Source organism: Microplitis mediator, chromosome 10 (genome assembly GCF_029852145.1).
Source record: "Microplitis mediator isolate UGA2020A chromosome 10, iyMicMedi2.1, whole genome shotgun sequence".
NCBI classification, from domain to species: domain Eukaryota; kingdom Metazoa; phylum Arthropoda; class Insecta; order Hymenoptera; family Braconidae; genus Microplitis; species Microplitis mediator.
In genome coordinates this window covers 7,953,156-7,967,455 of record NC_079978.1, presented here as the reverse complement: position 1 = coordinate 7,967,455, position 14,300 = coordinate 7,953,156, and the positions used below count along the sequence as shown (strand labels likewise).

The window sequence follows — 14,300 nt, the reverse complement described above, 5'->3', positions numbered from 1 at the left end:
ACCCATTGGTAATTTAAAATTTATAATTTAAATAATTACTACAAATCTTGGATACATGTTACATTTAGACCAATCACTGATGAGTATTTTTAAAGTGGGGATGTGGCGTGATCTACCATAAATGACGTCACAAACTCTGTAAGATCGATACGGAATTTATTTTTTTTTATCAACAATCTGTTAACACGTGTTATTTATTATTATTATTGTAACTATTTGGTAAAATATTATTGTTATTATTATTTAATAATAGTAATAATAATAACAATTGATAATGACCCACCGCAAAATACCCGAAAAATAAATTTATAAACGCGAGTTATTTATGTTTTTAAAAAATTATGTATTGAAAAAATTTTTACTATAATTTATGTTGTTTACATATCGGTAATGTTGGTAACGTTTCTAACAACCGTGATATCATTTGCTAGTACTGGTAATTGGCGACATCTTTGAGTGTAAATGTCAAACTTGATAAATTTTTTGATTGATTGATGAAAAGGTCGGTAATTGAAAACACGTGCCATGTGGTTTGGTATTTTTTTTAGTTTATAAATTAATTTAATAAACGGCTGGCTATAATTAGTGTACTAAAATTATTATAATTAAATGTGTGATAATTTTGAGAAAATTATTCATCATGGAAAATGTTACGCATTTGTGGAATATTACAAAATTTTTGTCTAAACACAAAAACCCACAAGCTAATGAACTTCGCAATTATTATGTGTGAGTATTACATTAATTGGTATATTATTATTATTATTATCACTTTTTTATTGTTTAGTAGTTTCAAAATAAATATGTTGGTTAAACCATTTATATTTGTTTTGGTCGGCACTTATAATTTGAGAATAATTAAAGGCACATCCGATCCAAATCTATAAAAAATTTTTATTTATTGGTGATATTTCGCTGGTTTTATGCACCAGAATCTTCAGACCAAATCTAAAATTTATTTATTATTTTACAATTTTTACATGCCAAGTTTTATGCAATAAATGTTTTTTCATATTATAGTTATAAATAAACATTAAGTTTTTAAATATTTCACTTACAATTTTAAATCGAAAAAGTAAAGTTTTTTACAATATTTATTTTACAATTGGCCTTTAATTATTATCAAATTTTCATTGCCATTGTTGTTATTTATAGTTATTTATACACTGTAAAAAAATTTTAGTGTGAAAATGGTTCCCTATGACTTTAGACGGTCTGCTCGGTGTGAAATTTTCTTGGTGTAAAATATCAAGCGGTGTACGGCTACCCTATTTCAAAACACAGTAAGGGACAAATTTTTAAAAATCTATTTTTTAGTATTTTTAGTTCAAGTGGAGTCTTGTGAACACGATTCAATTCATATTTCAAAAATTTTATTTTTCTCAATTACTGTTTTGAAATTTGACAGCCATGTACTTTTAACACGGTATGAATGTTTTCTTTCACACCATTCGGTTTTATTGCCTCAAATATTGTCCAGTAATATTATTTGTAGTTAACAATGATCAAATAATTCATAGGTTGCAACGATAGTGTATCATTGTTATTGTTGATGTAGATTATTTTAAAGTAAAAATGAAATACTTAGTGTCGGAGTAATCTAGTTCTCTGTGTAAAGAAAATTGTTGAAAAAAGGTTCAAAAAGTGTTGACTAATCTAAACTTCGAAACGTGAAACAACGACGAACTTTTTTTAAATTTTTGAAAATTCAAAAGAAAAATAAAAAAATATCCCGATATTATTAAGATATATTACAACAAAAAACGTTTAAAAATAATTCAAAATCAGTTTCTTCTGAACGTATTTTGAACTGAAAAATATTATTAAACCTAGCATTATTAATGGAGCGTCAAAAAAAGTTTACATATGAGTCAAAAACCATTATTTGTAGTATTAAGTCAATTGTTTTTTTCTTTGTATTTCGAAAAGTATAAAAATCGTTTAAAAAAAGTTTATTATTGTGTCACATTTTGAAGTTTAGAATAGTAAACACTTTTTCAACTTTTTTTCAAGTATTTTTCTTACAAGGGTTTAAAGAAATATCTTATACATTTACACCATTGGTGGTGTGAACGTTTCAATTCACACGGTTCAAAATTTAACACTGTGCATCGTGTAACTTTCACACCAGCAGTATTGAAAATTTTAACACCAAATCATTTTCTGTACACCGCAGACTCAAAATTCTTTACAGTGTAGTTGATTTTAATTAGATACTTGCGTTGGTTAAATTGAATGTATAATTAAAATAATTATTTAATTTAAAGACAATGCTGTAAAGAATTAACAAGCGATGGAGAATTACCAAAACAAATTTTTGGTACAAATACAATGTGCTCTTATTGCGGTTCGTTATGGAATACAGTAGATTACAAAGTAAGATTGATCCGTGGAAAATCAATACCGAATTCAGTTAAAAAATTGATTAAAAATTCAAATAATAATTTACAATTGTCAATGTATCAAAGTAGACTAGTACGTAAATGTATGAAGAATCGGTTGAATAAATTGCTTATAATTTGTTCAAATTGTAAAAAGAAAAATAAAGTTACGTTAAATAAACCAGATCGATTAAAAATAGAGAAACTAGAAATTATGACTGATAAAACACCGAAGAAAAAAAAGAAACGGATTAGAGATAAAACTGCTGGTTTATTGATAAATACTCCGAATGTAAAAGATGATCAGAGGGTTGGGATTAAAAAAATTGACATTGATACACCTAAATTATTAAATTCCAAAGAGAAGTATAAAAGAAGCAGTAATATTAATAATGCTAACGCATCCGGGAGTAAGCCGAAGAAAATAAATATTTCAAAATTGAAGGGAATAATCAATACATCAATTACACCGTCCAAAAGAAGTAGTCTTCATAATTTTTTAACTGAGCTTGGATAATTTATTTGTATAGTATTATTATTTTTTGTATTTTTATAAGTTAATGATGTAAATAAAAAAAAATATTTTTATCTCTCAACTTAACGAATATTTTATTGATTACTTTTTTTATAATACAGAATTTTTTTACCATTTATCGACAGAAAGTTTCTGAAAAAAGTTCGGAGCAAGTTAAGTAGATAGCGCAAGTAGTCCAACTGTGTGTAGAATTTTGAAATAAATATTTAAGTACTCGTATCCTAAATAAAGAAAAATCTATAATAGATTTTTCATTAAACTTTTTTGAAATTTATAAATTTTTTCAAATAACATTACAATTAAAAAAATATATGAATTATATTTATACACAGTAATTTCTATAATTTTACAAAAACTTGTAGTCATCAACTTTCAGCCGTTTGATGTTCAAACGTATGTACACAATATGTTATAAATTATAAACAAAAGTCTTAAGATAACAATTGTATGTTTCCATGTAATTGTTGCTAATTTTTGTCGTCAAAATTAAAATTCATTATTTTAAAAACAAATTAATTAAACTTTATACAGAATGTATGTTTGGAAAAATAAATATTTCTGTTGAAGTTACGTCGTAAAAAGACGACGATAAAAAACTACAGATACTATGCGGACATTGCGTATTAAAAATAATTCTATAATATCTATGAAGCATAAAGTTTGCAATTAAATTTTTCGCTGATGAATTGAATTTGTTGACAATTTTTAGTTGATTTAACTTTTAGAAAAATATATTAGATACTTTCTAATCTTGTGTGTTGTTATGTCTGAGATATTTTTATCTCGCTGATTGTAGTGTGCAGTATTGAAATAAACATAGAGTCAGAGATAACTGCGAAAATATTGATCAGAAAATCAATGGAAATATTTTCTGACCGGTATATAGAATAATAGTATATATTTATCTTATCAAATATAGAACACTAAATCAGAGCAGGAGATTATATTAATATAGGCAAGGTTGCGTTCTAATTTTCGGCTAGTAGATGATTATAATTCCCCTGAACCATAATCTGCATGAATCGAAGATGAAGGCAGGTCTGTATGACGCATTTATGCCTTTATATCAAGTGAGATCTCATTTATGAGATTGAACCTGTGGGCTATATGATTATTGTCATTGTTGTTGTTGTTGTTCTTGTTCTTGCTCAGTTATATTCACTATTTGGATTGTCAACAAGTCAAATATATTGTTGACAGAGAATTCTCCGTCTTGTCTTTTCCATCTCCCTGTATTTGTCGCGTACTGATCTCATTTGCTCATTATTACGCTGGAGTAAACAGAACAGGATCGAGAGACAACCTGACGTCATTGTAACTGAAGATATTGCTTGAACGTTGAAAGCCAGTCACATTCCACCCACGACAATCGGCGGTAAATTTAAATAAAGCAGCAATATCACCACCATAAGAAAACCTATTAGACGCGTATATAATAAAATATTATAACAAGATTTACTTTTTCTCAATCGATAAAGTTTAACAACATTAATAGAAAAAAATAATAAAACGATGTATGATAAATAATATCTTTTCATTCTTTGTTTGAATAGCTCATACAAAGCTTCATCATCATTAAGCTATAAATACATACATTTATGTACATATTATTATGTACAAGAACAATAACCCGTAGATCCAATGAAAAATGATTAATTATAATCTATACGGATGAGTAAATATTAAAAAATATAATAAAATAAAATTAAAAAATAAAGTCAATCAAGTACATTGACGATTATTGAAGTTAAACTACATGAGACAGAAGTACTTGGTCCCGTCTCTTACTGGTTTGAACCTCTGTTGGCCGGCTACATGAGGACAAGACATCATGATGACGAAGGGCATCGTCGAGGACGCTGAGGGTCGGTACCCGGTTGAACGAGTACCTGCGTCCAAGGCAATAGTGATATGGAGGCAAGTCCAATGGAAGCATCAGCAGCAAGAGAACAGAGAGTGGATAGGAGGTTAGGTACTAACAGCAGCAGTGGAGGGCCGCCGGTAAGAGAGAACGGTGAGACCGGTGGAGCGGCTATAGAGACGCAGAGGCAGACAAGAAGAGACGACCGCTTGAAATCCCTCTTCTTCCCGCCTTTCCTGCCTGCTTGCCGCCCGTCCGCCATGCCACTACGAGGCAAGCGAACGTACAGCTAGGCCGGCACGGTCCTGTAGCCCATTTGGCATTTCCCCAGCTATAGCGGCGGTCCTGTAGCCCATCGTTGTTATCGTCCCGCAGCTGCATAAAGTCGGTTCTCCCTGTCTCCCCCTCCAATCCCCTTGTCCCGCTCGTCTACCGCCCGGCCCCTCATCCCGGCACTACCAACTATATGTATGTACCCCACTTCGACCCTCGCGCGCGTTTTCTCGGTATTCCCCTCGCTGTCCCGCAGTTCCCCTATCCATTTACCCACACTTTACTCCGCATTCCCCTCGAGTGCCTATCCATTAGTCGACGTTACCTGGCAAGCAACAGTCCCCACCGCTCAAACTGCTGTCGTAACCTATAGGTTTATCTTTGTCTTGTGACATGAACGCTACCTACAGAGACGCTACGGTACTATCGTTATTTCTCCCACCAGTACATGCGACATAGCTTGCAGCATAGAGAGTCGTTAGTGCCGTCCTTGTTTTCCTATTGATTCCCCGTGCCCCACCATATTTCCCCCTATCCCACCCTGCCGCAACGATCACCGTACTTGCTACTCTCTTGCTCACTTGCTCTTTTTCTCTCACTCTCTCAGGCTGTCTCTTGTCCTCTTTCTTGATGTCCCGACCGCGCCTCGTCCCCTCACGATAACCTTGGTGGAGAATAACCCGTCGTTCAATTCAAGGAATTATGACGACGCTCTCACTCCCACTCTCTTCTTACCATCTCTAGCGATCTTCCTCTTTTCCCGTTTCTCCTCTTTCAATGTGAGAGAAAAAGAAAGACTCACTCGAGAGAGACAGCACGACTATAAAGTGAGATACCCGATACTGTCGCGCTGCCAGGGACATTCGAAAGGATCTTGCTTTAGCTTCAAACTGCTTCGTACATTCTCCTTTCGTCCTCACTCGCTTCCATATTCCCTGATTCATATTGCTAACCAGAGAATATCGTTAAACAGGGTGAATAGGGGACTAGTAACGAAGCTCGGCATCCACATTCAGGGGTTAGAAATGTTGTCCTCTGTTTGATGAAATTGTGTCTCTACATTGCATATATGCTTCCTCTATGCTACTGTTCCATCCTTTCTCCCTCTCTATCTATCGTCTATCATCATACTCGATGCGATGTTGAGTATATGTACACGTTGTATATAGAACAGGTGGATGCACCATCGTCATATCACACACCGATCGTATGCGCAAGTGCTACACTATTTGGAGGTTAGGTTCAGGCGCTTTGGTTCCCCGTTGGAGAACGTACACAAAAGACCCTGTCATGTTGAAGAGGATCTATTCTATCCAATGTTCATTAACCCGTCAGCACTCCCGTCAGCTTTTCGGTATACTTTACGCCCGTGATGAGAGTTTTGCTCACGCTTAACGCCTAGGCACCAAACAAATTTTTTCAAATTTTAAGCAAGAAAATATTTTTCATAAATTAATCACTCTATGTATTATAAGAATAATAAATAATAAATAAATGATAATTGTAATTTATTGACGATTAATAAACGTAATTTAAACTTTAATGAATTCAACCGAATAACTTCGCAGACTGCCGAAGGTATACGAGCAGTCACGAGAGTAACCGAACGTAGAATTTTTTTACTTACGCCTTTACGCCCGTGATGAGGAAAATGCTCACATTTTTTAAGTAGCATAAAAAAAATTTTTTTTATAATTTCTATGACAACCGAACAAATTTTGTTCAAGCGGAATCTGAAAATAGATAAAACTATTCCAAGATAGAAAAAATTTCAACTATTCGTTCCATTTGAAAAAAAAAAGTTATTCATGTTTAAAATTGAGCGTGAGCAAAATGCTCATAACGGGAGTGCTGACGGGTTAAATTTTATCTGTTCTACTCTCTTGACAACACGGTGTTACTCGTTTAAATAATACCTTTCATTCTTTCCCCTTTTTTTTTATAATACATTTATCCGCGGCTTTCGCGGTTGCATGATTTAACTCACAATTTTTATAATACCCCATACACTGATATATTATACGGAATTATACGGTATTTTACATCTAATACTTGTTGAATACCCATCATTCAATTGAACAAGTGTTCAAGATTCAATAGTAAAATAATTAAAAAATAAATCCGTATAGATATATTTAGCAATATATCATTGCCCTTATTGCTAATAACTTTTCATAATGATAATAATAATAAAATTTAATTATATGAAAATTATTTTTTGATTGCTCTAAAAGCTATATAATCTGCAGTAAATATATCAAGCAATCTATATAAAATACAATTTAGCACTTTTAGTGCGTATGTAAATTACTCTACACCTTTATTGCAGACGACGTTGGAAGCTATTGGTGGTTCTAAAAAAAAACCGGCCTCGAAACTCCTACAGTAAAGGGACTTGTTTGAAGCAGGTCTTAACCTTTTGGTTTAATAAAAAATCCAATGCTTTCACTCCTGGTATCTTTTCAATTTAAATATATTACAAGTGCAACTTTAAATTTCATTTTTATATAAAAATTTGAATCATCATTAGTACAGTACGAATGACTTGTATATTAGCGCAAGGTCAAGATGAGTTATTCAATAAATCTAGTGTAGAAATACTCAATAGACAGCCACTGCAGCAGCATCACCAACGACTACTTGATGAAACTCATCGGATTAAACCTATTGGTTAGTAATCATGAGAACCAAAACCTATTGCGCAGCAGCCGCTATACTATACTTACACGTCCTTACGTAAGGTGACTATAAAGATTACGTCACAATTCAACATTGTGATGTGTCAAGAATTTTTTTGGACTGTCTGAGAGGAAAAAATTCAAGAGATAAAATACAAAAAATAAAAATTATGACAAGTGAGAGTGAGAAGGAGAGAGCGAAGAAGATGAAGAGATAACTCTTTTAGATCTTAAATTTACTTATAAATTCTCAGCTAGTCTGCTTCATTCATATTTATTACGTGATGTATTTGTATCTGTTTATTTTAACAAGAGAATATATGTATACCCAAAAAAATTCAAGGAAATCGTAGTATGTAAGTTAATGGCTGAATAATAAGAACGAAAGTCTTGTCTGTTAACAAAAACGCCAACACTCTCTAGGTTGATGCGAAAGAAATGTACAGAGTGCTTCCGGTTCACGCGATAAACTCTTGGAAATATTTACCATGCTCTACTGGGTGACTTGGTCGTTGTCATTGTGGTTGTTGTCGGTAAAACAGTAACATCTATACAGTGACTTTTGAATGTGAATAGATAGATCGTGAAACTTGAAATAAATGGCAACGACGACGACGACGACAAGTCTGAGAGGATAAAAAAACTCTTATAAGGGTACGGTATCCGTATACGGTCGGGGTAGTTTAAGGATGCAGAGCCCCCAAGAGGCAAAGGAAATTTTTTGCAGAGTTTATTTGTGCTCGTCGTCAAGAGGGCGCTTTTTTCCGTGATACCATGTGTGGTATAGTGCGCAAAAGGCGAAACCTTTGTGGACCCTATTTTTTTTCGTCACCAAAAAATAAAAAAGAAAAATGAAGGAAAGAAACTGGGAGTATCTTGATAAAATCGGCGAATAAATTTTTTTAAAATTGCAGACTTTATTAAAAAAGCTTTTTTGAATTAAAAAAAAAAAAAGTAGGCATATAACAATGAAGAGACTTGAAATTTTAATGATTACATAAGTATATACATCTTAGGTACTTGATAAATTAAAAATAAAAGGTAAAAAATAAATTTATCATCAGATAGCGGTAAAATCATCTGAGAATTTGAGATGAGAATCGCCGCAAGTGATAATTAATTTTTTTAGAGTACGAATCTCCGGAGAAATATCGTGAAATTTCCACGCCGGGTAATATCATCGTGGTGTATAAGAGCAAAGAGAGAAAGCACTGGTGAAAGGCAGAGAAAGGGAGAAGGAGAGAGAAGGAAAAAGCCGAGTAGAAATTCTTCCCTTAACGTTGAGGGTAAGAGAGAAATGGAGTCGAAGCGATGGAGAAGAGACTGAGAGAGACGGAGTACAGTGTTGGGTCGAACGTAGTGGTCTCGGGGTAGAGAGCGAACATGGATCGAACGTAGGGTGGTTGGTGCTATAGAGAATACACTGTGAGGCGAAGAGGGATGAAGAGAGCTTGGATCTCTACTACCCTCGGCAGAGGGTGTGTTCCTTCTCTTTTACAACTTCTCTCTCTTTCCCTTGCTTTCGTTCTCCCTATCTATTTCTCTTTTTATTGTGCTCTTAACTGTACTCTATTTCTCTCTCACTTTTTTATTTTCTTCTTTCTTTGTACTTGGTACTTTTCACTCAAAACGTGGCGCCCACCTCTGTCTACTTAGAGACTGGGTGCTTTTTAACAAAACAAATGCTTTTTAAAATATTAAGTGTTATTTAAATTGATATAAATCAAATGCATAACAAAATCTGGAACGAAACATAAATATATTAATTGTATTTTTGGTAGACAAGATAAATTTATGTTACATAATTTAATTGACTCATTATAATTTTAACCAAAGATTTTAATTATATTTTTTGATAAGTATTTTAAAAATATTTCTGACTAATAAACATAAATAAATATGTTAATTGTACGAAAGATACAATGAAGAGCTAATTAATTAATTACTGAGAGAGTTCATTGAATATCATTGAAAACTTGACAGTCAATTTTATCATTAACCCCTTAATTGCTTCTACAATCACATAAACTGTTCGCACTATTTAATTTGTTTACAGCCTTGAGACATATATACAGAACACACTTTTTGTTTCCGATTTTTAATTGCTCCCCTGATTGTCTACCATATGTGTTGTATAATTAGTCACTGGCAAGCGTTTTTTTCTGTTCTTTACATTTTTATTATTCTCTTTTCAACATCTCAATTTTTCGCAGCTTCATCACTCTTTTCTTTTGTTATATATTTTATTTTGCTTTTAAATTCCCAATGGGTTTTCATACAGTTTCACACGTGATTTATTTTATTTACTGTTTACTTTTTTTTATGTACTTGCAACTGTGATCTTCACTCCAGTGAATCTTTAATAATCGCCGTAGTAATGATTAACAAATAGAAAAATAATTATTCTATTGTACATTCTATAATTTTTTTACAAAACATTATCCATATATCCATACATACATTTTATTTTACCACATAAAGTTTTTTAATTTCCGTGCATATATTTATCTTCACACTTCAAATAAATGTTTCAAATAATTAATAAAAATAAATTCAGTGAAATAAAAAAAAATACAGTACTATAAAAAAATAAAATTCATTTAATTGCATATTAAATAGTCGTTCATTAATATTTGATCATTAAATTATTATATAAATATGTTCACAATTGAATATTTATAATAATTTTTATTCAATGTCATCAATATAAAATTCATTTTTTTAAAAACAAACCATTAAAAAGATATTTGTAGTGCTCTACCGTATCGATAGCATGTCTGCATACAAAGCATACAAATATCACATAACTCTGACATCCGTGGGCTCAAGGTCGATCATAGGGTCGTAGTCTTCCCACGACCCGTGATAGTCGCAAGAGGTACTTTTGCAATGAGGCATACTTTGTAATATTATAAGCTTTTATAATCATCAAACATTTTAAATATCATCATCATCATCATCATAATTATCATTAGTGCAATTATCATTTCAATATCACCAGTCATTCTTATTTATGATATTTTAATACAAACACAAAAAAAAATAATTTCTTGGCGCAAGGAAAATTTTATAATATGAAATGAAAAAAAAAAATTTCTTAAGACTAGAAAAAATTTCTTTGGGCGAGAAATTATTTCTTGCTCGAGAAAATTTTTCTTCTCAATTGATAATGGAAAATATTTCTGGGGACAGGTAAAAATTTTCTTGGGTCGAGTAAAAATTCTTTTCACCAAGAAATATTTTTTTTCTGTGAACATTCTAATTATTCTGATCAACATAATTTCCGGTGAACCAATTTTTGTGATGACTCTTGAGCTAACTCTTTGACATTAACGTGCGTAAAAGAGGCCCCAAGTAAAGATGACTCGGTGCTATCTTAGCACGATGGCTACGTATAACCACCACATAACACACCACGGCTGTCACTATAACCAACATGAAGACGAGGTGGACGGTGTGGGCGTCACGGATCGGCTCCCAGCAGGAAGCCGTGCCTACCTGTCTCAAGTATATACGGTGCTATTTCGCCTTTACTTTTATCTATTTTATTTTCTCGCCATTTTTTTTTATTCTTCTTTTTTACTCCTTCTTTCTTTTCATATATGTATATGATACATAAATATATATTTATACACGTTACATTACAACGTTCCTTAGACTCTCTCTCAGTGTAAATTCTCTCTTTCTCATGGCTTAAAAAAGTTTATTCTCAATGATAACTTTATAGGTCCAAGTCAGTGGAAATTTTATTGTAATGACCAGTGTGACGTTGCAGAAATAAATGTTAATGGAGGATCTGAAGATATTTTTTACCGATGTTTGCTTTGATTTTATTTTTTTGGTTCTTATAAATTTAGTAGCATAGCTGCTCAAAATTATATCTCTAGATCACATATATATTTTTTTATACGCATATAAGTATGTGCTATAGGTGTATATTATACATGATATTGAATGTAAAAAAATCAGGATCCGGGTTACTGATCCAACTCCAGCAAACAGAAAAGTGCTGAGTGTCAGGAGAGTATAGGTAAGAGAGTATAACCTCGTCGGTGGGCCACATTGTGGAGAACCCATGCCACCACTACGCATTGAAAGTAACGGTTAAACTCCTACTTCTTTCGCCTGGAATCGTCCTACTTGCTACCATCACCGTCGTTATACCACGCGATCCATAGAGAAAGATCTACTTGCATTGCTTTAGGTTAGGTATACATATATTTTCTAAACGGTATCATCAACATTTCTCGTTATATTATATATTATATACTTAAAATCTTCTTACGATATATTTTTCATAAAGTAATTACCATTACTTTTAAATCATTAGTAAAAATATTTATTATAAATACTCGGGAATAAATTTTTTATATTTACTTACTATAAATTTAATTATTAATCATCATCAATAATGAAAGTAACAATAACATTTTAATTGTTATGAGTAAGAAGAGGTAATTAATGTAAAGCTATTAAATAAAATTATTTAGTACAAGTTTATTATAATGGAGTTGTCGATATATATATACGAGCGCGCGCGATATTTTTTGAATTAAGGACAATAATACGTTATAAGAAATAAACGATCCAATAAGATGCGAGGTCGACAAGCACTCGGCCAATAGGAATCTTCATACCTTAGTTTAAAGCGTTTAAAGTCACGACAGAGCGATAACTTGACAGCATGAGAAAACAGGGTAGCTCGAAATAGCGAATCGATTCCCGCGCAAAAACCCGCGCGCGCAACATCTAACCTCTTCTATATTTATATACAAATTTTTATACACATTTATAACTCACGTGAATTTAAATAATAATTCAAATCCACCATATTTATGTTTAAATATATATTATTATAGTCATATCAAATTTAAAAAAAAATGTATATGCAAGAATAATTACAATCCATCATTAATTAGTGAGCTTTAATTTTCTTTTATATTATTGAATTTGAGAAACTCTCATTGTATTATTCCATTGTACAAACTTCCAATGAGATTTTAATACAATTATTTTATACATTCTTTTATATATTTTTTTATTTTTCAATACTTTTCATATTATTACATTACAAAAGTTGAGTTACTATTCAAATTTATAAACAGCTTTTAGTTTCAATGGATTGATTTTTGAATTTCAATTTATTCAAAAGATAGATTTATCGAAACATATATATGGATATATAATATGTCAATGATTAAATTTTGGATGACAATATAATACATTTGAATTAGATGGAAATATAATCTGACCAGCGGTTGACATAATTATTCTTGTGGGTTCGCAACAATGTAATAATTGTACTGTTCAAATGTTAATATATTTGAGACACGCAAATGTATAAATGCGCACACGCCGCGTCTGAACTTACATCGACATTATAAATACATATATATTATTCTACACTGGTGTTATATATAGTATAGGTATGGTGTAAAGTCGTAACCACATGTCTGACCACGGCCGGTAAAGAACTACTTCGACTGCCATTTCTACTTATTCTTTTTCTTACATCTCTTTCCTTCTTCTTTCGCCTCTTCTATTTCTTCTTCATTACATTACTCTTCGTTAAACTCGTTTTCTTATTTTAGTCCAAGGCAACCACCATTACTGCCTACTCTATCTCTCTCTTTCCGTCGTATATTTTAAACGTAAAAATAAAATTTTCTAAAATAGTCAGCCCACGTTTATTCCTACATAAAAATAATCCACAAAATATATAAAATACATTTTTTCGTATTTTCTTCATATTCTCAAAAAAAAAAAAAGATTCTATCTGCCTATCACAGCGTTATTGTTCCTCGAATGAATTTACAAATAAAAGTTAAAAAAAAAAAAAAGAAAAAAATAACAAAATAAAAATAATAAAAAATGCGAGTTTTCTAGATCATAACACGCTGTATATAAAACCATTGAAGAGAAGAAAAAGGTATAAAAAAGAACGGTTGGAGTAAAAAAAGGGATATTTGTGTGGCAGGAATGGGGTCCATGCAGCTCGGCCATCGGGTTCTATCTGACAGTGTATTTTTGTTGAAACTATCACCCCCACCAGCCAGACAAAATCTCTCCTGCCCCGTTATCCCACCAGTTTCCCAATGACGTCAGCACAACATCCACCAATAGAGAGCGGGCTTGAATTATACAGCGAGTGCAAGAGGAGAGTATATGAGAGGGGCCAGAGGGGAGAGGAAAGTCGAACATGAGGCTGGATTACACTACCCTGGCTCCTTGGTTACGAGGACAACCCTCTCGCTCCCAAGCAAGGACTTCCGCTCTTGTGGAAAACTCCAATGAAGAGTACTGCTAAAAAATGAAACAAAAATAAGTTGAAATTGTTAACCGGAAGTCAAGTACAACCACGAGGTTTCGCCGGTTTTAAAGGCGTACATAAGATAAGGAGACGTCTTTTACGAGATGATTAATTCAACAACAAACGAACATCCAGTCATCATCCGACTTACCTTTCACCGTACTCACTGCTAATACTTATACTCCTGCTGCTGCTGCTGCTGCTGCTGCTTTCACTCTGCAATCTCCGTGTCAAGTTACGCCATTTAAAAATTATTTTTAAC

The 14,300-nt window shown here is 32.3% G+C and overlaps 2 protein-coding genes across 2 annotated transcripts in view; both read left to right on the top strand.

The window, feature by feature from the left end:
* The window catches only part of LOC130676770 (uncharacterized), a 116,712-nt gene that overhangs the window by 11,007 nt on the left and 91,405 nt on the right, over positions 1-14,300 (top strand). The window lies entirely within an intron of this gene.
* On the top strand, positions 22-2,977 carry LOC130676773 (uncharacterized). Its single transcript, XM_057483276.1, has 2 exons — positions 22-729; positions 2,268-2,977. Exons 1-2 carry the CDS (start codon positions 641-643, stop codon positions 2,896-2,898), a joined length of 720 nt encoding a protein of 239 aa, XP_057339259.1. The 5' UTR covers positions 22-640; the 3' UTR covers positions 2,899-2,977.

Excerpts from the sequence above, each read along its gene's own strand:
- LOC130676773 (XM_057483276.1), top strand. The coding sequence starts at position 641 with ATGGAAAATGTTACGCATTTGTGGAATATTACAAAATTTTTGTCTAAA. Across the intron at positions 730-2,267 it reads GAACTTCGCAATTATTATGT|ACAATGCTGTAAAGAATTAA; the intron begins GTGAGTATTACA and ends TTTAATTTAAAG.